We start from the raw sequence: 22,628 nt of genomic DNA, 5'->3' as shown, positions 1-22,628 counted from the left end.
TTTTCCAACCATTTACAGATATAAGGGCATAGCAACTGCCATAGCAACCATTTCCGCATTTTTAGACAGCTTTCTTGCCCCTCTGTGGATGTTTAATGCCTAACAATAGCTAAATGATACTTTAGGGCCTGTTAAGACAATATATACAGTTCTGAATATTAAATGTGGTGTTCCACACGCAGTCATAGAGTGAATTCGTCAGAGTTTACTTGTCATCAATTAGACTTAGTATTTGGTGCTTCACAGCTGAAAATGGCGCCTGGCGTACACCTTTTGTCGATGCATAAGTCACGAATTTCCATAAAATAATCTTTAAACAAGATTTTTTCCCGTTTAAATTCGGAATTCACGCGAAATAAAAAAGAAGAAGATATTCTTAAGATCGAAGCACACACACTTTACAATTTCCTCTGTCATTACAGGCAGTAGTACCACCTAGTGTTTAAATGAAACCGATGTTGAAATCGAAGTTTTGTCTTTTAGTTATTTTGTGGACATATTGCCTGTTTCGCCCTGTTTTAGCTTTCGTCCAAAAAATATCACATCATTTCTCTGGAAGACGAGCCAGCCTTGAAAAATGCGATTCAATCCATACACGTGGCCCTTGAAGAGCATACGTGGCCAAAAAAATCGCTTGCAGTAAGGCATGTTATTCAGTTACTTGGTTAGGCGTCAAACAGCAAAATGTCATATTTTGCCTATACTTTTCCTAGCAACGGGTAACCATGGCAACCAATCAATGAAATTTTTTACTTAATTTTGTCGTATTGTCACATACTGATCTTCATCAAGTATCTTCAGAAAAGACAATCCTCTGCGGTATATTTTTTTTAGGGGAACCGCCTTTAATAAGTGCAGCACAAAATCTCTTTGATTCGGGGTATTTTAAGCTTATTATGATCAGGAGTCGGATTCCACGCTACCCCCATAACTTTGGACAGGCTTGTCCAAATTGAATCAAAATGGCACACTTATAGTACGTCACGAAAGAAACAAAATGGCAGCAATAACATTTTGCTTATTTCAGACCTTTTCTGTGACGTCTTCGAAAGCTTGAAATCTGCTTAAAATTACATACGATCTGGAATAAATTTTCACATTCTGTTTAAAGTTCTTTTAGTCAAATAAAAGTTGTATAATTTTCCGGTGTTTACATAGTTCGCGTCAATAAAGGGCAAAAATTGCCCAAAATTTTGTTTTTTACGATTTCCGCAGGCATTTTTGGCGGTATTACTTGCGAATTGTGTATAAGCTAAAAAATATGTTAAGTAACTTTTATTCGGCTGTCAAAAAGTAATAGAGTAATTGAATTTTAAGTGTAACAACAGATTCTACCTAACGTTAAACGTTTGAAAGGCTTTATAATTGTAAGCGCTCCACAGACTTTAAAAATACCTGCACTAAACGCTCTACTGGACGCTCAGCGCGAGTGACCCATTTACTTGTGACTTTTTGACACTGGGTCCCTTCGCTCGTTTCACCCTACTGTTGCTCCTTATCATGTATATATACTGATGAAAGTCTCTTTTTTGTGTCAAAATTATTAAACTTGTTTAGACAATTTTGTAACAAAATAGCTGCAAAATTTAGGGAAAATTTACTAATTGGACGTATGCAAAATTTGTATGCTATAAAGAGAAAGAAAATGCAGAGTTCTTAGAACGTCTCTCCCCACTTTATCGATTGTACATAGTATTGCCTAGATTACCTCAGTAATATTTTCTTTCGTACAGCATGTACAGATCGCACTCCTCTGGGAATGGCAAATGGATTAATCACTTCCCGTCAATTATCAAGTAGTTCAACATATACTAGTGGAAGTATTGTTTTTTTACCGTCGCGTGGAAGACTTTATTCTTCAGGAACATGGTGTAGTCGTCAAGGAAATTATCAACCAGAATGGTTTCAGGTATTGTCAAGATGTCAAAGGGTTTTTTAACATTTTTCAATGACAATGCTTTAAATATCGCTTAGTTCACTTTTTTATTTAATAAATTAGGTGTCAACATACTTTTAACTTCGGGTTTAAACGAATGGGGAGCTCAAGTGATAGATATAATGACCATCAAGGCGACTATCCAGTTAAATTGATATTTACAATATACCTGTAGACCAAAAAATAACTCAATATAATGTGCGCAGACTATGTAAAGTGTTTTGACGTGGCTTTGCAAGTGTGTGTAATATTGAAATCTATAGTAACTTTTTCTTCGACATAAATAACTAACCAACATTTTCTGAAAGAAGAATTAGGAGGTACTAACACTCCATTTATGACAACGTCGATTTCTACATTGTCATTCTTCCTTTTTTTCTTTTTAGGTTTCTTTTTATAATCAAACAATAATCAATGGAATTGCTATCCAAGGTGATCCAAATTATGCTCCAAATTTTATAATGGAATTTACACTAGAATTCTCAAACAATGGGAAAGATTGGGCGGTTTTTCACAACGACAAAGTAAATGTGTACTTTTTTTGGTTCATTGAATAATGATGGAACATTCCACTTGCGACTTTTTTTAATTTTTCACTTGGATCCCAAAGATACTGCGGACATAGAAATGGAATTGACAAGTAGCAGTCTCGTGCAATCTTCACAAGTAAATCCCACAATCCTTTGTTTTCTGCAAATTTCAGCATTGTCGAAAAAAAGCTGTCACTAGCTATGTATATCCTTCTTGTATATAATTGTACAAAATTTTGTATGCCAGTTACCGCAATTAATTGTACTATATTGCGTACCATCTTTTGTTTTAAGTAAAAATGATAAAATATTATTTTAGATTTTTTAAAGGAATTTTATTTTCTTTATAATGTCAGTGCATTCTGTTTGTAAAATTATACATTTCAGAAATTCACAGGAAATTATGACAATACCAATGTGGCTTACAACTGGTTTTCAATGTCGATGGTAGCAAAACATATTCGTTTGTACGCAACACGTGTATATAGATCCGATTTTAACGCTTACACATGTTTGCGAATGGAACTTTATGGTTGCTTAGAGAATGGTAAGTAAAATTGTTGATGTTTTTAAGTAGCAACCTGTTTTTTATTCTTTTACCCTGTGCATATTTATGTCTATATCTGTGTTACCTAATTTACATGATACATGCAGTGGCAAATCCAGGGTATATCAAGCTAGTCGAGTGGGCATACTTTATATACGTAAGAAACTGCCTGATTATTCTGCGACTTACTTCGTATGACATTTATTAGGGGACACAAAATTTAATTATTTGCTTTAATGCCCCTAAAAGTAGCAGCATATACCACCCGTAATTCAACTTGACGCACTTGGACCTACTTTCCATTTGGATTTTATAAGCGGTAAATAACATAAATAATAGTAATGCATAATACAACCTTGTAATTTTGATATAAGTCTGTCGAAATACGTCGAGAATATTTAATTAAGGGGCTGTATATGGGAATTATTTCCTCGGTTAGCGGGGAAATATTTCAGCATGATATAATTTTTACTTTCTTTTCATATGGCATGGGCAAGAAAACTTTTCCTCGAGTGAGCAAACACCATGTGATAACTTTCTTTTGTTTATTGTGATAAGATTCTAATTTTTTTTTTTTTTTAAATTATGCCGAATCGACATAAATTTATCTCGCCTACCGAGGAAACTTCTGTACATATTGGAAAATGCATTACCGGCTTACGGAGATCTCGATTATGCGCACCCGAGATCCCGGTAGGCGGTAAATGTTTTTTCCTCATATAAACGCAACTTACTTTTGTTAAAACTTTGTTAACAACCCGAAATCTCGACTTGGTACCATGCTGAAACATTTACCCGGTTTCCGAGAAAAATCTTTCCAAATAAATAGCCCCTAAGGGGTAAAAATGATTCTTTACTTCGTGGTACAGTAATTTTTCGCAACAAAAATAAAATAATAAACGACATATTTACTTTTCTCAGATGAACATATGGTATGTAATTTTTTTTTTAATAAACTTCTGGAGGGTTGTAAAGCGTGCAGATAATGAACGAAGAATTTTCACTGATGACTTTATAAAACAAGTGGCCCCAAAATCTCATAAAAATGGCTCGATTTTCTTTATCTTGGCTTTTTATGCATTTTATTAAGGTGGTTTACCACCAAATAATGTCTAAATTTCAAGAATTGTCTTTTACCTGTTTTGTGACAGCAAATTCATCTTATAATACCATGGCAAGTAGTGCTTATGACAAATTTCGGTTTTTTAATGCGCAATCTGGCACTTTTTGCAAGCAACTGCAAGTATAAGTGCATAGCAACACACATAGCAACAATTTTCCCCTTTTTTAGACAGCTTTCTTGCCCCTCCGTTGATGTTAAATGCTTTGCAATAGCTGGATGATACTTTACGGCCTCCTCAGACAATTTATGACGTTATGAATATCAAATGTGGTGTTCCACACACAGTCAGAAAGTTGTCCTAACGATGCACCCTCCGAAGTGAACTCGTCGAAGCTTAGTCGTCGTCAATTAGACTTAAGACTTAAGGTCTTAGGTATTTGGTACTTTTTAGGTCGAAATAGTGCTGCCGTACACCTTTTGTCGATCCGTAAGTCAAGAATGTCCATAAAATAATCCTTAAACAAGTTTTTTGCCGTTTAATTCAGAATCTATACGAAGCAAGAATTCTCAAGATCGAAGCACACATGCTTTACAATTTCTTCTGTGGATGCAGGCCATAGTATTACTTAGTACTTATGTGAAACTGATTTTCAAATTGCAGTTTTGTCTTTCACTTATCTTGTCCATTTTTGCCCGGTTTTAGCCTTTTTTTCGTCCAAGAAAAACCACATCAGTTGTCTCGGAGACGAGTCAACCTTGCGAAAATGCGTTTCACTCAATCACTACATGTGACCCTTCAGAAACATACGCAGCCAATAAGACGCTTCAAAAAGCGCATGTTTTTCTGGTTTAACGTCGAGTAGCAAAATGTCATATTTTGCTCCTATTTTACCTAGCAACAGGTAACCATAGCAACCAATCAACTAAATTTTGGAACTGTCTCGTACTATGATATCCTCATTAAATAATTTTATAAAAGGCTATTCTCTGTTATTAAGTAAGCTACCTTAATGCAATTTTTTGCGCTTAATAAAAAACGCCCTTTTTAGGCCTTGCATAGTTTTTTTATCCACCCCTGCACGTGGAGATAGCTAATATTTGCTGAAGCGAAAATTTCATTTTTATGGCTTTGCCACCACAACAGCAGGTGTAGCAGCTTATTTAGTGGAAATCGCCTTTACATACGCAAATACCATTTTCCCTTTTTTGTTACTATGAGTAGGTTTACTTAACAGAAAAATGAAAAAAATCATGTGCATAAAATATAACTTTTTGAGTAATGAATACCACAAATATAGACAAAATGTATACAATTTGTTGTTTTTTAGTCATTTGAATTTCATTTGTATAGCCATTTTAGCCACTTGAAAGTGTTTTAGGAATGGAAAACATTTTTTAACATGTAGATAGTTTCAAGTAAACAGATGAGTCGCGCATTTCAACACTAAAATTAGCAGCAGTAAAAAGCAATTGGGACTCACCCAAAATGAAATTTATATTTTAACTTAATAAAATTTCTTAATTTTTTCTACTATGATACTAGCAAGAATAACATAAAATTGCGTTAGTAATGATATAAAAATGGACACTTAATGATCGATGTCGTGAATTTGTATAAATAGAAATTGCATTTTTGCAGCATTCCGGCTGGAGTATAATTTTGCGTTATCTTTTAATAAGTTAATAATTTAATTCTTAGATGAAATGTTTAGCTTTGTAGGTTGAATTAAATATATGTGCAAAAGAATAACAACTTTTATACTTCTTTAGAAATACTCTTACCACTTGGTATGTCAAGCGGTATCATTAAGGATTCACAATTAAAGTGGTACAATGGACGCAATGCGAAAGCAGCGAGATTATTTGTTGCTGGAGAGGGGATGATTCTAGAACGTAGCAATATGTATTTGCAAATTGATTTGATAAAATCAAAAACAGTTACTGGCATATCCATGCAAGGTTCTTACAAAAAATGGAATAAACAGTTTGTGAAAAAATATATAGTAAGTTATTCAAACGACAGTGACAACTTTACACAGTTACAGCAGGTTAGTATCTGGTATAAAATTCAATTTAATATGTTCTTTTATATATTATGAAACGTTACGTGTTACATATATTCGTGCTGTGTAAATTATTTTTAGAATTTTTTGGAGAATACAGATTTGGGTGCTGTTTTTATTTCCATATCGCAGCCCACAACAATGAAATATATTAGAATAACAGCAATAACTTGTGAAAAGAACTGTGGTATGAAGGTTGAAGTTTATGGTTATGACCCAGGTAAATATTTGTATCTTTATCATCTTCGCGTCAATCCTGGATAGTTTTAGTATCAATAAACTAAGTTACTACCTTTCTTTTTCCAGAATGCTCACAAACGTTGACAGATTTGAATATATCAAAAAAAGATGGTTCATCTGTAACTAATGTAACTATTGACACTCAAGCCGCATGGTGTGCAACTGATGCTTCTGATTATATACATATTAAATTTAACAAACAACTAGCAATCTCTGGAATAATTTTACAAGGAGACTCAAATGAGGATGGTTGGGTGGAGACATATACAATAAACTATGGCGTATCCACAAACAGAGAAGTCAAGGTTATACCTGTGTTTTTTACTTAAATTTACATCTGCGGCCATCTACAAATTTCGTATGGCATTTTATACCAATATAAATGTATTCCAATTAAATATAATTCGTACAAAATCATCTATTATTTGTAAAAGAACAAAATTAATTATACCTTATTTTTTAAATCTCATACAATTTTTTTACGATACGATGTACAACTTTTTATATTATAAATACAAATGTCATGCAAATGTTATGCTTATATGATCTTTGAATAAAGCTTCTTAAGATAAAGAAGCTTAGACAACGCTATTTATTGTTCTAAAATAACCCAAACGAAATTTTATAATCCTTGAACAACGTATTCCGTTCTAAAACTATCAAAAATGGTCGTATAAAGCTTAACAACGTCATTGTTGTATGATGAATGACTTCAGTTAAGTTTGTATCCTTTCTTAAACTCTTAAACTTTCTTTAACTAGACAACGGTAGCAATAAGTCTCACACAATACAAGAAAAATATTTCTGTAAACTGTTTCTTATTTTTAATAAGATTTAAGTTTGGCTGGCAGAAAATGATGGACAATAGACCTATTTCCATATTCATTTTCATCCCGCGGAATATACATACAAACATACCGAATAACATGAAAACGGAATTAGTTGTCAGCAAATTTTTAGTTTGCAGAGAAGTAGTGCAGATATTGTTTGTTTACTTGCAATATCTGGAAAATTAATTTGTCTCACAGATTGTTATTAACATTTGGTGATAATATGAGATAATAGCATGTATCAATGGGCCGTTCTAATGCTTTTGTGTATTATTCTTGGTGTTAAATGAGCTAGGTACTAGCTTTGAATATGATACAAGTAGCTAGCTAGTTGGCTGGCCGCTGACTTCTTCCAAACAAACGTGAAATTTCACGTTGTTTACTAAAATTGGTGATGTTGCTGGTATATATCCTGTGTCTCCAGTTATTGAGTGTACCTTTTAAACAACATCTGTGAAAATAACATTAGCTAGGCTTACTGACTGTGGTTTTAAAATAGTTGTTGAGTTGACCTTGTTGGTACCTCGTTTATTTTTTTACCAAGTGAGGGTAGTTTGGGAAGTATTTATAACTCGCATTTACCACATTTGTGATTTCAGAATTAGGATACTAATTTGACTTGGTGGGGAAAGTTGGACTTTAAACCTCCCTTTTTTAAATCTGAAATACTTTGTCACACTACCACTACCAAAACCCTCTTTATAACTGTGTTAACTATGAATATGTGAAACTGCCAGTTAAAAGCTATAAAAGTCCATATTTTGTTGATATATTCTTCAAACTTGCATGTAAACAACCAGCATCCCGAAATTTGCTCATAACTAATCTCGTTTTCATGTTATTCTGAATTTCCGCATGCATATTTTGCAGAACTAAATGGATATGGAAATAGGTCTATTGATTATTTGGCTGCTGCATTGTTTCACAAAAATGGATGTGCAAACACTCACAAAAAACAATCCATGTCCTCAATTATTAAATCTATGAAACTTAAAAACAACTTGGTACTACATTACTAAGTTATCATGTTTGACTTCTCTTCGAAACTAAAATCAAACTATATAAGTATTTAGCGCACTGCACTTTTTTAAAGGCATCACATAAGCATCTGTAGGCTTAAATTTGGTCAATATTTTTAGCAATGCTAAGCATTATGTGAAGTTTAAGAAAATTTAAGTTTTTTTTTTTTTTTTTTTTTTGTTGTTTTTTTGAGCAGCTTTTCTTTTTATTCCTTATGTCTGAATTAACCAGTATGTAATGACGTTTAAGTTCTAATTACTGATGTTCAAAATGTAGTTCCAATATTTTTTTCTCAAATAAGCATAATTTAAGCCTACTTATATTCTCGTTATAAGGATATCCCAATAAATGTTTTCGCCGTTAAGCATAACCGAAGCATACTTTGAGTTTAAAAGAAAAAATTTCTTTTCATAAGCATCCTTAAGCTTCATTTTAAAATATTAATTGCTTATAAAAAGATATGTACTAAACTTTTTTGGAAAACTAAGAAAAGCCAATGGCAATGGTATAAATAAAGAATATTTTAATTTTGACATTTAATTATTCCGCATAACTTACATCATGTATACCTGATTGTTAAAGTTTTTGACATGTAATAGGATCTCAAACTTTACCAAAGATAGGGTACTATATGATGGTACTATTGTTTATTCATGTCAAATGCTTTGAATTTGTATTCACCGCTCTGTAACATATTGCAAACTAAAAATTAAAAAGATTCCGTTAAGTTGTGATGGATCCTTTTGTAATGGAAAGTGCTAGCCATTATTTTGAGTCACAAAATCAAACCTTGAATCTCATTGTTGTTTTTATTATTGGAAGTTTGTGGTATAATGAACGTTTTAGAATAGTAATTAAAAAATGCTGCTTTTAAAAGTGATTTCAAACTAACTGCTGTTTCTTGTTTAGAATTTAATTGGAGTTAATTCACGCATATCTCCATTATCTGTCAACTGGTTAAATCCTTACATTGTTACAAATTACTTACGCATATTACCAACATCATGCAAGAATAATAAATGCTGTTTGAGATTTCAATTAAAAGGATGTCCCTTAGGTATGAGGAATTTACACATTTCATCTACAATTAAGTTATTTAGCTTTCCCAAAAACTTTAACATTCTGTTTTAGTTCTAGAAAAGCCGCAAACAATAAATGGAAACATGTTGTCTTCAACTATCACATTTACTTGGAAAGCACCATATTCTCATCCTCTCCCTGTCGACAAATATCATGTATGTACCCACGCGCATAATAATTATAGTTTTCACAGTTCATTTGGAGCCTTATCCTGGCTGCAAATCGATCGGTGTGCCAGGCAAGCAAGTTAGAAAAATACTCTAGTGGAGGAAATATAACATAGTTACAATCGAAGGTGACGGAAAGCCATTCATTAGGATGGAATACACAAGGCCTTTACACCAGCTGTATTAAGTACTTGTTACCTAGAAAAAATGTACTGTATTTCTGTTATAGTTATTATTATATGTTTTGTTCTTAGCTTATCATATCAGCATCTAAGAATTATCCACACAAGCCATTCTTTCAAACCATCAACACTACAACATCAAATTTAAAGTATAGTGTTTCAATTATAAGCTTCGCTGCTGCTAACGTACAGATTAATATTACAGCAGATATTCAAGGTGTAATGACATCAGCTGAACCATTTAACTTTGTAGTGCAACCCAAAGGTAAGTTATAGTGGTTAATAACAATAAAGCAATAGGAAAACGGTAAAAAGAATTTTTAGGAAATATGTTGTTGAGAAATGCTTAGGGGTTATGAAGTAGTACTTAAGTCTCGTGAAAAAATCAACCGGTCTAAACTTTTTAAAGTTTTATTGCTTTCCGTTCAATAATGTTTTTAGTAATAAATATCATTAAATAGGTAGGGATAAGTATAACGTTTTATAAATAAAAGAGACAACTTTAATAACAATGTTAAATACCTGTCAGTTTTCTCTAATATACAATTTTGTAAATTAGGCAAAAATTTTTGCAGACATTTTACATTAAGGTGTTAGTATAATGAAATGTAATATTAAAGTGATAAATATCGGCATATTACGGAAAACTTTGCGTTCATCGGAAAGCCATTACCATATAAGTGGGGAGATTTTAAAAAGGTGGTTCGTATTTTCTAAAATTTTTTTTCTTCTGCAAAGCACACCATACGTTGCAACAAATGATAAATAAAATTAATATTTTATGTATTTAACATATACTTAAAGTACACAATTTTTAAGGCAGTTTCTTAATTTTTTAGCAATTTTAGTATTGAAAGATTCTTATTTGCTTCTTAAAACTTAGATTGCATTCAGATAATCTTTTACCATGTACTAGCAATTATTGTCCATTGGATAGAAACAAGGTTTGAAAAAATCGCGATGATACATTAATGTCTTTTTAATTATAACGTAGTTGAAAGCACATGTTTGAAGTGCAAGAAAGAAAGGGGATGATTTTATTGAATTTAGGTAGCTTTTTTCAACTCTTTTTGGATGTTGCAACATTTGAAGTTACATGCCTATCTCCGAAACAATTACACTGCACTAAGAGGAAGTTGCTTTACGTTGAAAGTCTGATTAAAATTAGAAGATAATTTGCCGGCACAATAAAATAGTACCAGCTTTAAGTTTAATGGCTAAACTCGCATAAAGCTTTGCCTGCCACACAAGACTTAAAGTTGTTTGTGTATATAGCATTTTCTGCTAGAGTATGGTGTTTCTAGTTTACACGAGCTATTACGCTGCAATAACTCTTCTCTTTATCAAAGGAGAAAATATTCATGACAGTAGTTGAAGTATTTTTTGAGAAAATATATTTAGATTTTATTCTTGCATTTTAAAAGCTTTCGTCTATTTTTAACACTTAGCAGTATTGTTTAGTGCTTATCATACACACTAATCGCCAGCAATAGCAATTTTCCATTCTTCATTAGTCTTAAAAAATTATTCCCGCAAAACTCCAGTAATAAAAGCGCACACAATAAGAAAAGTGTCTTCTTAGTATACAGTTAAAGTCACATTCCGCAATTTCCTATTTAAAATCATCCTGCTTTTGTATTGTCGCCAGTCTATTATTATGTACTTCTTCCTAGTACACGTACATAAAAGCAATCAAGGATATCATTTGGTCTATCTTTTCTTAGATCCACCATCACCTGGGTTAGATAAAAGAGATATTTCTAATAAAACAAACAACGCAACCATTGTCACATTGACTTCTTCATCAGATAGAAATGGACCAATCAGGTAACTTTTATAAATGTTGTGGCAGGTATATTGAAATATATATTTACTTATATAGTCTTTATAAAACTAAAATACATTTTCAGTTACTTAATCTTTGACGTGAACTCAATGATTGCAGATTTCCCTGTTGATTGTTTGACCCTTAAGGTTTGGCAAATAATACAGGAATTTTTACAACTTTATGAATTATTCACGTTAGGAATGTGTAATGACTAATCTTTGTTGAACAAATCTTGAATGTATCGGACTAAGCTCCAAATTCAAACAAACGAATGAGCACAATCCAGTTCTCAGACTAATTTCAGAAATTAAGTTTTACTCTTTCTTTCTTGTGCTGTTGGTTGATGAAAAGGTAGAACAGGTAAAAGAGGAAGGTTTCTTTAAAGAACACATCGTACATGGTTCGGAATTTAAAACAACTTAATTTACATCTAGCTACTATGAAATTGTGATATCAACCTCCTCAACGGCCAACCTACCAAACCAGCTAAAAAGTCAAGCCGAATCAGAATTGAAGAATCTCGATTATTTTCTTGCTGCTACTGTTAAAACTGATGATTTGTTAAGTAACAGTATCCAATACACTTTTGTTGAGGGAAAAGAATACATTGCTAGTTTAAATGCAAGAATATCAGCTGTTGGAACATATTACTTGTATGCTCGAGCTGTCATAGATGGAAAGGTAAGTTGTTTACATGTTGTAATAAACAAAAAATAACGATCTGCTTTTCATAATCATGTTAATTCATATTTTAATTTTAATTATAGGATATTGCAAGCTATGGTTTTAACAACGTTAATTATTTTGGGCATTTATCTAAAGAGATTATAATTGGTAAAGTAGTGTTCATATTTTCTGTTATTATACTGTTGAAACAAATCCATTTTCTGTTTCATGAATTGTGGTAAGAGTACTTAGATCCAAATAAATTAATAAAGTGGATTTTTTGCCACATCCAAACTGTGAAATTTAATTTAGCATGTCAACATTCGAAACAAAATTATACATTTTTATAGATCTATTCTTTGACCATCAGCATGATATATTTTGTTGCCCAATTGTTGCTATTGTTTCTTTAATTCATACTTTATATATTTAATTATCTGTCTGTTTTTTCAATTTCCACGTGTTATTATCTGCACCTAAAAGCAGCACCATGATAAAATCAGTTAAAAGATATTTCCTAGACAAAAAGTAAATGTTTTTCTTAAATATCGCCGAAAGGGCCTAGGAAAGTTGTCAAGATTTTTTTATTAACGTTCCTATATATATACTTTAGAGCGCAATGCCTTAGGAAAAATTGTGCCTGAGATTGTGAACAGTACAAAGACATCCGTTATGTTGGTGAAAGGACCTGCTACTTTAAAGTAATTCTCGATTTGCCTTCCTTTTATTGTCTTTCCTTGACATGTCTATGTTTTACTCTATTGGATTGTTTGCACATTGATTCATAAAGAGTTAAAATATTGAATTACGATCATGTCAGATTACTTGTGAGTGTGAATTTTTAATACCGTTTCTGTTCAACCACATTATTCATGAAATACATGTTCTTTAAAACTTCAGATATCATTATATTATAATCATGAAGGTGAACAAAACAACTGCGCATGTGAAAGAACCAACATTGTACAAACAGAAGGAGTTAAAGACATATGAAACAGCTGATTATAATGAACCTTACATAGCTGGCATATTCAACAAAACACAGTTATTAAAATTGGAGGAATTTATTTTAGGTAACGTTACGTTTGGAATAAGAATTACATTTATTTTACAGGTTATTTTGAGGATCTATTTAAGTTTTTTTCTTATTACTAAAACTAGAGGTTGAAAATTGTTTTTTCTTTAACTTTCAACATAGCGTTTTATAAGCTTTATTCGTTTAATCAGGAACAATTCTTCTAAAATAAATTTTTGACATAATAAAAAACTAAATGTTAAATTTTGATAAATAAAAATATGTTTTAACTTGATTGATTTCGTCATAGCATTTTTCACGACTTATATGTATTTTTTATTTGCCTCTCAATGGTACATTGACTGTTGCGTTTATTCACATGGACTATACAGCTTTAAAACTATTTATTCAGGTGATAATTCAACGTACTTAAAATCAGCAGATACTCTTCGAAGAAGAAGGTCCATACAAGAGTACAGAAATGGACCGTTGACTGCGGGTGAAATATATGTCGTATTTCAAAGACTTCAAGTGATGGTAAATATCGAAATTTTCAATTTAGGCATTTCTAGCAGTTAAAAAAATTTCGGCAAAGGCCTTGTAAAATTACGACATCGCTAAATACACCTAAGTCTAATCTAGAGTAGAATGGTAACGTTCTTCATACTAGGAATAAGGATTTATTTCATCACTATCTCAGCAATGATAACTCTGTTGCTCTATCAGGACTAAAACGTAGGGGCACTTAATACTTTCTATTTGGCAACTTTTAATCAAAAAATATTTAATACCCTACCAATAATACTCCAACAGCCTGGATTAGATAGGGTTAAGAGACGCTATTAAGAAAAAATTTAAACTAATTATGTATGCCCCAAATTTAAGAAACAGGACAGGTAAAAAAAGTAACACTACAGACGATTCTTTTTTACACACTTATAAGCAAATTCAGGCTCAGATAGGGAAAGCTTGTATAAGGAAATTTTTTACGCATGTTCCTGTCAAAATGCTCAGCCTTGCCGATGTTTTTTATATCCATTATTTCTGATGTTAAAATACCAATATTTTAACTATACACAGTATTTTAAGGCTTAGATAACACTACCACTATGTCTAAACTTGACCTTGTGAAATTTTTGCCTAATACCACTGTCATTCCTTACGCAAATCATGACTGTCTTTTGAACCAATCAATAAGATCAGGTAATAGGTCACTTGTAGATGTTAACGTTCTTTTTATGCAACATTCTATATAATGCGCTCGTGTCTTGCCAGGCGAAAAAAAACCCACACAAATTCGCTATTAAATTTAAATTATATATTTTAAGAAATAAAAAAAACTAAACAAATTTGGTTTTGGTTTTTTGTAACTATTAAATTATATTTTTATATTTTTGTGAGTTGCTTTTTTGAACTTATTCATTCGACCGTATGGTTTGTTGTTTTTATATTGTGTCTGCATGTATGCGTGCACATATCCATTGTTCTATGCCAAATCACTTCATTACATCACGCAGCGCTAACTCTTCTAAACAATCTAAGAATACCATATTGTAAGGTCATTTTTTCACATTAGGATGTACTTTATTCTACAGCATGGTCAAAGAAATTTATTGTGCCCAAAATTGGTAAGAAATATGTAATACATTGCAAAGTAAGTCACGTCTACAAACTAGCTTCCGATTGTAACCAGGACAGTTGCTGTAATTCTGGAATCAAAAGTTTTAGGAAATAAATGTGCAAAAAATAGCAGAATTAATTTATTGTACACTATACCTCAAGATTGTTTGTTAGGTTGGCTTCCAACTTCCAAAACAATATATGATGTACAAAAACGTTATTCAATGTATGCGCTGTATAATTCAACAACTTCATACGTTTAGATCCAACTCCAAAAGTTGAAAACAACAATGATCCATCTTCATCATCCAATATAGAATTAATAGTAGGTGTTGTTGCTGCTGGTGTTGTTGTGGTGATTGTAATGATCCTTGTTCTCATTTTCGTTAGAAGGTAAGTTACTGAATATTTTCAAAAAAGGGTTTTGCGTGCCACTGTACAAGTTATCAAATAGTGCAGAACACCAGTGGGTTAAAATTAACCGCAAATAATCAAAGAACATTTTCAAGTCATTTTGTTTCTAAATATTTTAAATATATTGGAAGAGAGAAAAAAATTTAGATCTATATAGATAGAATAAATTAATTTGTTTTATTTGGTAACATTTGTTCCCAATTATTATTTAGACGGCGTAAAACGTTAAAGGACAAATCTGTCAATGATAAATCGACTTCCGCTATTGAATTAAAAGGCCATTATGAATTAAAATCACATAATAACGGTTATGAAAAAGAAGATGCAGGTAAAAAAAACCATTTATTTGCTCCATTTTTTGTGTTGAACATGAAAGTATTTTTACATGTATCTCCGGGTTTTTTCGCTAGGACCGTCACATGAATCTTACTACAATGTTGCAGCAAAACCTAGATTCCCACCTCTTTCCCTTCAAGATTTTTTGTCATTTTATTTGGAACACAATGATAACGTCAGTTCTGATATCGTAAAGCAATTTAAAAGTATTCCATTGGAACATTTATATCACAATGAAGTAGGATCAGAACCTGAAAATAAAGATAAAAATCGTTACTTGAACATCACAGCGTACGACCATACTCGTGTTGTCTTGCAGAAAATTAATGGTAAAGAGACTAGTGATTACATTAATGCAAACTATATTCGGAACTATAATGGACAAGTTGAATATATTGCTGCTCAAGGACCAAAAAAGGGAACAATTTTTGATTTTTGGCGAATGGTACTTGGTGAAAAACCTTCAGCTATTGTCATGCTTACAAAGATATCAGAAGAGGGCAAACGAAAGTGTGAGCAGTATTGGCCAATAAATAATGGAAAAGAGGTTTTCAATGGCATTGCAGTGGAAGTGATTGATGTACAAGTATATGCTGACTATGTAATTCGTAAAATAAAAGTGTGCTACGAAAATAATAAGCATCAGATTACGCATTTTCACTTTACGTCGTGGCCTCACCACGGTTGTCCAGATTACCCAACGTTGCTGCTAAATTTTTGCTATCGGGTGAGACAGCTTATCCCATATGAAAGTGGGAAGCAACTTCTTGTGCATTGTAGTGCTGGTGTTGGTAGGACTGGATCATACATCATCATTGACGCAATGCTGCACTTGGTTAGAACAAAGCAGCTTGTTGATATATACAACTACTTTGAAAGTATTCGAGAAGATCGTGTGCAAATAGTACAAAAAATTGAACAGTACAAATTTGTTTACAGTGCTATTTACGAAGCGCTATGCTGTGGTAACACTGGAATAATGTCATCAGAATTTCAAACCACTTCCCGAGAATTAATATCAAAAAAGCGTAATGGAAAGTTTCTTCTGGAAAATGAATTTGAGAGGTTAAACAGCGTTAATATACCTTTTCGTGAAGAAAATTATAAAGCTGCTTTGTTAGAGAAAAATGCTGCGAAAAACCGATATCCAAATATACTAGCAAGTAAGCACTGATTAATTCACCTTTACTTTCCCATCAAGTTAAGGACAAATTAAAGTATTCAATTTTAGTAATATAATATAACCTATGATCAATTTTCTCTTGCTTAAGGTGATTTGTTTCGAGTGTATGTGCCGCAAACCACAAATTCTACCGATTATATCAACGCTGTCTTTGTTAATGGTTACAAAAAGAAAGATGGTATAATAGCTACGCAAGCACCATTAGTTGACACATTGGGTGATTTTTGGGAGGCTGTCATGGCAAACAATGTGACAACAATTGTAATGTTAAATAGCACTGATGAGAATTATCAAACCTATCCATCTTTTTGTCCAGTTGAGGGATCGGAAAAATTTGGCAATCTCACAGTGAATGTTGAATCAAGCACTCGTGTTGGTGATATCAATTTACAGTCCTTTATTATATCAAACAAAAAGGTTTGCAATTTTCTTTCGTACGTATACTTATGTCCTTAAAAAAGGACAAAGCAGATAGAATTGTTGACTAGGATAGGTATGGTTGCTATAACAAACGCATAAAATAGTTTAGGATTGCAAAACATGAAATTTATTTATCAGTAATAAATCTTCTACATGATTTGTCCTCTGGTATCGTCGTTATTACCAATAAAATATCCACTTCTGTTTTAACAAAAACATTCAATTTATGAAAGAAATATGGACACAAATACCCGTATTAGTTTGTATTAAGCACATTTAACTTTGCATTGTCTTTTACATTTGTATTACAAGGTCCCCTCCCATCTTCTTCCATCAGTAGGTAAGGTTAAACTTCTTCTTATCTGCATGTTGCATGACGCACGTCTTTTTGATCGTAGAACATTGTCTTAGAAACTGTAAAATATTAGTTCTATTATCCGTTAATTTTTCAAGTAATTTACTGCGTAGTAACAAAGAGTTAGTTGATTAAATTTGTCAATACATTTTCTCTGCTCACTCCGATCTGGTTGTTTATTTTGACTCCCCAAGTTAGACCAAAGGTTTTGTTGAACAGCATGTCATATCTGCTAATGTAATTTTTTGTTAAATACTTTGTTGGATGTTAATTTTACTGTTCTCATGCCAAAACCTGAGTTAAAATAACTTAATGGCGGTAAGTGTCACATGACTAATTAGGTCAGTTTATCACTAAGGAAAATTTGTGTTTCCGACTCTATCTGCTTCAATAAAGTAGTAAAATAGTAGTAATCATGACAGAAAACCTGTTTTTAAGTCAAGGTAATTAATACCTTCCTTCTAATTTTACTGACGATTTTGTACTTCCCTAATCGCAATCCCAAAAGCTATGATCTTACTGAATGTCTCATATAAGTAGAAATTTGTCAATTGAGATAATTGCATTTATCTGTCTTAGCTAGATCTTTTATCCGTAAAGTAAGAAAAAATAACTTATGCTTTGTCAATTGTCAACTCTTAGCCATATTGATTTAGACGCTGCTCTTATTTCTCACGTTTTAACAGACTTTAATACATTCTATTGTTTTGACTGTCATAGAGAATAATATAAAAAATCAATCCAAAATTATATAAGCATATAAGAAGGCATACTATCCTACCATTTTAACAGGATAAATAAATTATTGACTGATTCAGTTATGCCATTCCTAAATTTAGAATCATCGTAAAGTTAATAAATTGCAATTAAATTGGCCAAACCATGATATTCCTGATTGTAGTTCTTTGCTGACTTTAATTGGTGAAGTTTTAAAGTCGCAACAATCTTATGGAGATGGCACCATATTGGTTACCTGCAGGTAAATATTTTGTTGTCGTTGTCGTCCTTGGTCATGTTTTTGTATTTTGTATTTTATATTTGTAATGTAAATACCTTCTTTCCCACTTTGCAGCGAAAGAACAATTGTGTCATTAAACACTTATATATTTTCAGTGATGGTGCAAATCGTAGTGGAACTTTCATAGCGTGTATGAATGCATTGGATCAGCTGAAAGTTGAACAACATGTTGATATTTTTCAAACTGTACGAAGAATGAGATTAGTCAGGCCTGAGTTTGTTGAAAACATAGTAAGTAGTGTTTATTGTCGTGAAAGATTAGTTTCCTTGATTGCTGATAAAGAGTGCTGAAACTTGATTAAAGGAATGAATGAATGAATAAACTAACGAACAAATATATCACTTCTTACAGTTATATGTTAACCCTATCTGGTATAAGCTGCGTGAGTATAGGGTGACCATAAAATGGCCACTCTAGTCAAATTCTTACAGGAATACCTAAGTGATGAAAATTAGTTCAGTCGTAGTGTAGAGTAAAAAATGTATTAGCTGTAATTATTTCGTCATGATTTGCGTAAAGTGTGGTCAGCAATTCTAAAATCCTTAAAAATACCATCACCTATCTAAATCGCTTTTTACAATGTTTTAATTAATATTTTGCTGTATTGCTTTTATTTACTATTAGTTATGTTAAATAAAAATGTTCATTAGCAAATTCTTGGTCAAATATTTTAATTAAAAACATAAACAAAATGTGAAACTTATTTAGGCATTGCAAATGTTCAGAAAACAAGTACAAGCTTTTAAAAGTTTACTTTTACCATCAGTGTTATACTGCCAACAGTTGTCTGCGTTTTTTGGTAGTTCCTATCAAAGATCTTCAAGACCTTTCTTGCAGTTCCCTTTTACATGGTAATTGAAAATGGTGGGTTGAACCACATAACTATTCGCGAATTAGCTCCCCCTCTCGAACATTTTCAATTTTAAAGTGTTTGCAATGGTGGTGTTAGCAATTTCTATTGACTTTTGGCGTCACGAATTGTGAATTTTTGACTATGTTGGGAATCAAGTATAGCAAATTTTGCATGCGTGTATATTTTCAATTTAAATAAGCGTCATAAAATCATGTTTTTGGAGCATTATGTTCGCAATGTTTCTAATTTTTTTACTTCTCTGCTGCACCTCAAAGAGAGCATTATGTTCGCAATGTTTCTAATTTTTTTACTTCTCTGCTGCACCTCAAAGAGAGCATTATGATTTCTAACTGTCTTTGGTACGTTTTTATCGTTATTTCCATGACTTATACAAAAAAAATCCGATGATTTGATTGGTTAAGGCAGGACTTGGAGCCATATTAACCGGTTTGGGAAGCCATTATTAAAATAGTAACATAGTTATTTTATTATTAAAATAGTAACATAAAAACAAATAAAAACATTTTTATAGCACACAAAAAATATAAAAGTAGCTCACCTAAAATTCAATTCATATAAACAATGATTCGAAATTGTTTTGTGAACGCACAAACGTTTGAAATGGAATGATCTTAAATCATCGAACATGCGTTTTTATTCTCCCTTGGTGGCTTAGGAATAGCATGTTAAAAAATAAATGTTCAAAAGGATTATTTATTTTCAGGTAGGTAATAAAACCTCCATGGCACAGACCTCTCAATCACGGTCTGTACATTTGACCTCGGGCTTTGTATTTCACAGTACAACATCAAAAGCGGTCAGATCCGTTTAAGAATAATAAATCCATTCTTAAGCGACAAAAAACATTGCTTATGAAAAAATTTAGAAGTGGTCTATTTAATTGATTAATGCAGGTTTAATTATGTAAAATAAATTGTCATTGTTTTAAGTTATTTATTGTTTTATTTCTTTCTTTTAGCGACAGTATCAGTTTGTTTACACCGTTTTAAACAAATACTTGGATTCGTTTGCAACGTACTCCAACTTCAATTAATTCTCAAAACACATGCATTGCTTCAGAAAGACGACATTACCGTAACAAATTGACTAATGATGCGCCTTATCTTCATTTAATAATTATGTTTCTTTTGGAACTTTTCGTAAAGCTTAAGCTCTACATAATTATCAAAATTTCGGGACTGCTTCCTCAAAATGTTATTCATAGATTCTGCATAGTTTGAAAGGCATATACTTGCAAAATGTTATGGAATTGTTCACATGAACGGTCCTTTATAATTAGCACTTTTTGAGGGGTGTCAATTAATAATTTCTTCCTTTCAGTTTTTTTCAACAGGAAGGAGCACTCATTCGAATTTAGCCTTATTTTAAGTTTGCGAAGTTTACACAATTCTTTATATTAGCTACACAAAGTTTGAGCGGAAGTTTAAAGTTCATAGTTTCTGTCTTCTGCAGAATCAACTGTTGGTTACATATTCTCCAAAATTGTTTCTGCTTATCATTTTTTGAGAAACATTTACTTTTAGTTTTTGAACATAGTTTGTTTTGTTCATTTACAATCTCCGTTTCTGCCTTTTTTATTCGCTTTTAGCTGAGCTTAATCACAGAAACAGTTCTGTTTAAAAGAATTTGATGTTTTTTTTCGTTAAAAAAGGGTAACGGGTAACTAAGGATTTATTCGTATTAAAATTGCGCATTTTGGTAAATAATTTTGAGTTGTTCTTTGTTGTAGTAATTAGTTGTTATTATTTAAACATTTTTGGTGTAATAAAGAGGTGTCGGAACCAATTCTTGGGATATGAAATTTTTGTTTTTGTCAAAGTTTCAGAACTGGTTTAATTGGAGGGTTTTATCAAACAAAAATGTCTAGATCCTTTCTTGTAGCTATTACATGTTTTGTTTTGCACGCCTTTGGCTTTAATGAGTCATGGGTTATCCCATTTTATCGGTATACCAGAACAGATTATCGCATTGCCCAGATTGGTAATTTGAAATTTATCCATTTCTATTTTCAGATTATTTTTAATTTTATATTTAAAATTTTTGATACGTATTTTAATATTCTTTTTTGTATTTGCTAAGAATGTACCTAGATTTACATTGTTTGTACAAACTTTGATACTACAGACAGCCGCCGCTTAACTCGAACATACAAGATAAAAATGTCGTATAATCCTGAGTGCTCAACAAGTATTTGAAAACGAAATCTTGTGTTGACAAAAGGTGAAAGACGAAAAATAACAAGCTTGGAAATTTTCCATCGATAACATTTAAAAGGCTTTAAAAAATTGGCTTATCATTGAGAACGGGAATGTTTTGAGTTGTTTGGTATTCGATTAAAGCAGCGGTTACTTTAAGCTATAATTTTGTAAAATGCACACATTCAGGAATAAATTTTTTTCAGGAAGAGCAGTTTACTACAACTGCAGTTTAATTTAAATTACAACGGTAGATTTCGTTATTTTCTATCCATCGCTCAATGTGAATCTGCAAAAAAACCCTTTTACCTGTTCTATATCATATGCCTCAAGGATAAAGCAAACATGTTTTCCAAAATTTGTTAAAGATGTTGTAGTCAAATTGCGAAAGCATTTTATAGATTATACATGACCAGCTAATATTTACCAATCTTCGCGAACTTTTGTACATGCGCACGCATTCTTGTAAGTAAAAAACAGAATCATACATGGTAAAATTTTTACTACGCAACAATATGGAGATAAAATAATATATAGATAATTTCATTATCATGTCAGTGACCATGTCAAATTATAAATGTACACAATGTGCCCTTCTCTAAGTTGATCAATTTTGTTACAAAGATACCTTAAAAATCATGTTCATCACAATTAGGTTACACCAGATGTGGCAGTGAGGGACAAATGTCTTTTTTATGAACTACTTTCTCTCAAATATGGACAAAAATTCCATCAGTTAAACAGTACAGATCATTGTGAATGCACAATCAAAACGATTGTACAGGGCCCTTTTGTGAATGTGGTGCTTTAAGACTAATGCAAAGGAATTAGCGTAAAAGTAGTTTCGTATTAACTATGCTCCCTGACTTAAAGCTTTTTTAAGACTTTTCCAATAAATTGATGGATATTGACGTATAATAAACACTGCGCACCTAACACACCGCAGCCAGTAAGTTAAGTGCGCAGTGTATATATTGCGCTTGTTGCATTCTCTAACACTTCCGCTTTACGGAAAAGTTAACGCCTGTGTAAGCCCCAAAATTTG

The 22,628-nt window shown here is 32.0% G+C and overlaps 1 protein-coding gene across 3 annotated transcripts in view; it reads left to right on the top strand.

Annotated features, from left to right (window-relative positions):
• LOC130655617 (receptor-type tyrosine-protein phosphatase S-like) overlaps positions 1 to 21,836 on the top strand; it is a 73,106-nt gene extending 51,270 nt beyond the window's left edge. Inside the window, exons 4-26 of one of the 3 annotated variants that reach the window (XM_057458383.1) lie at positions 1,734 to 1,909; positions 2,323 to 2,460; positions 2,854 to 3,013; positions 5,847 to 6,124; positions 6,221 to 6,359; positions 6,446 to 6,684; positions 9,139 to 9,286; positions 9,361 to 9,464; positions 9,731 to 9,923; positions 11,332 to 11,485; positions 11,921 to 12,167; positions 12,254 to 12,320; positions 12,766 to 12,853; positions 13,053 to 13,225; positions 13,580 to 13,704; positions 14,744 to 14,795; positions 15,051 to 15,180; positions 15,414 to 15,529; positions 15,612 to 16,700; positions 16,809 to 17,137; positions 18,335 to 18,474; positions 18,609 to 18,744; positions 20,347 to 21,836. In XM_057458383.1, coding sequence (XP_057314366.1) covers positions 1,734 to 1,909; positions 2,323 to 2,460; positions 2,854 to 3,013; positions 5,847 to 6,124; positions 6,221 to 6,359; positions 6,446 to 6,684; positions 9,139 to 9,286; positions 9,361 to 9,464; positions 9,731 to 9,923; positions 11,332 to 11,485; positions 11,921 to 12,167; positions 12,254 to 12,320; positions 12,766 to 12,853; positions 13,053 to 13,225; positions 13,580 to 13,704; positions 14,744 to 14,795; positions 15,051 to 15,180; positions 15,414 to 15,529; positions 15,612 to 16,700; positions 16,809 to 17,137; positions 18,335 to 18,474; positions 18,609 to 18,744; positions 20,347 to 20,421 — 4,496 coding nt within the window. In that variant the 3' untranslated portion in view covers positions 20,422 to 21,836. The remainder of the gene's footprint in view (positions 1 to 1,733; positions 1,910 to 2,322; positions 2,461 to 2,853; positions 3,014 to 5,846; positions 6,125 to 6,220; positions 6,360 to 6,445; positions 6,685 to 9,138; positions 9,287 to 9,360; positions 9,465 to 9,730; positions 9,924 to 11,331; positions 11,486 to 11,920; positions 12,168 to 12,253; positions 12,321 to 12,765; positions 12,854 to 13,052; positions 13,226 to 13,579; positions 13,705 to 14,743; positions 14,796 to 15,050; positions 15,181 to 15,413; positions 15,530 to 15,611; positions 16,701 to 16,808; positions 17,138 to 18,334; positions 18,475 to 18,608; positions 18,745 to 20,346) is intronic. The other 2 variants (XM_057458384.1, XM_057458385.1) reach the window with 2 other exon arrangements.
• The last annotated feature ends 792 nt before the right edge of the window (positions 21,837 to 22,628 follow it).

This window comes from Hydractinia symbiolongicarpus, chromosome 8, assembly GCF_029227915.1.
Source record: "Hydractinia symbiolongicarpus strain clone_291-10 chromosome 8, HSymV2.1, whole genome shotgun sequence".
NCBI lineage: Eukaryota > Metazoa > Cnidaria > Hydrozoa > Anthoathecata > Hydractiniidae > Hydractinia > Hydractinia symbiolongicarpus.
The sequence above is the reverse complement of the archived record's forward strand: the minus strand, read 5'-3'. Positions and strand labels throughout refer to the sequence as shown.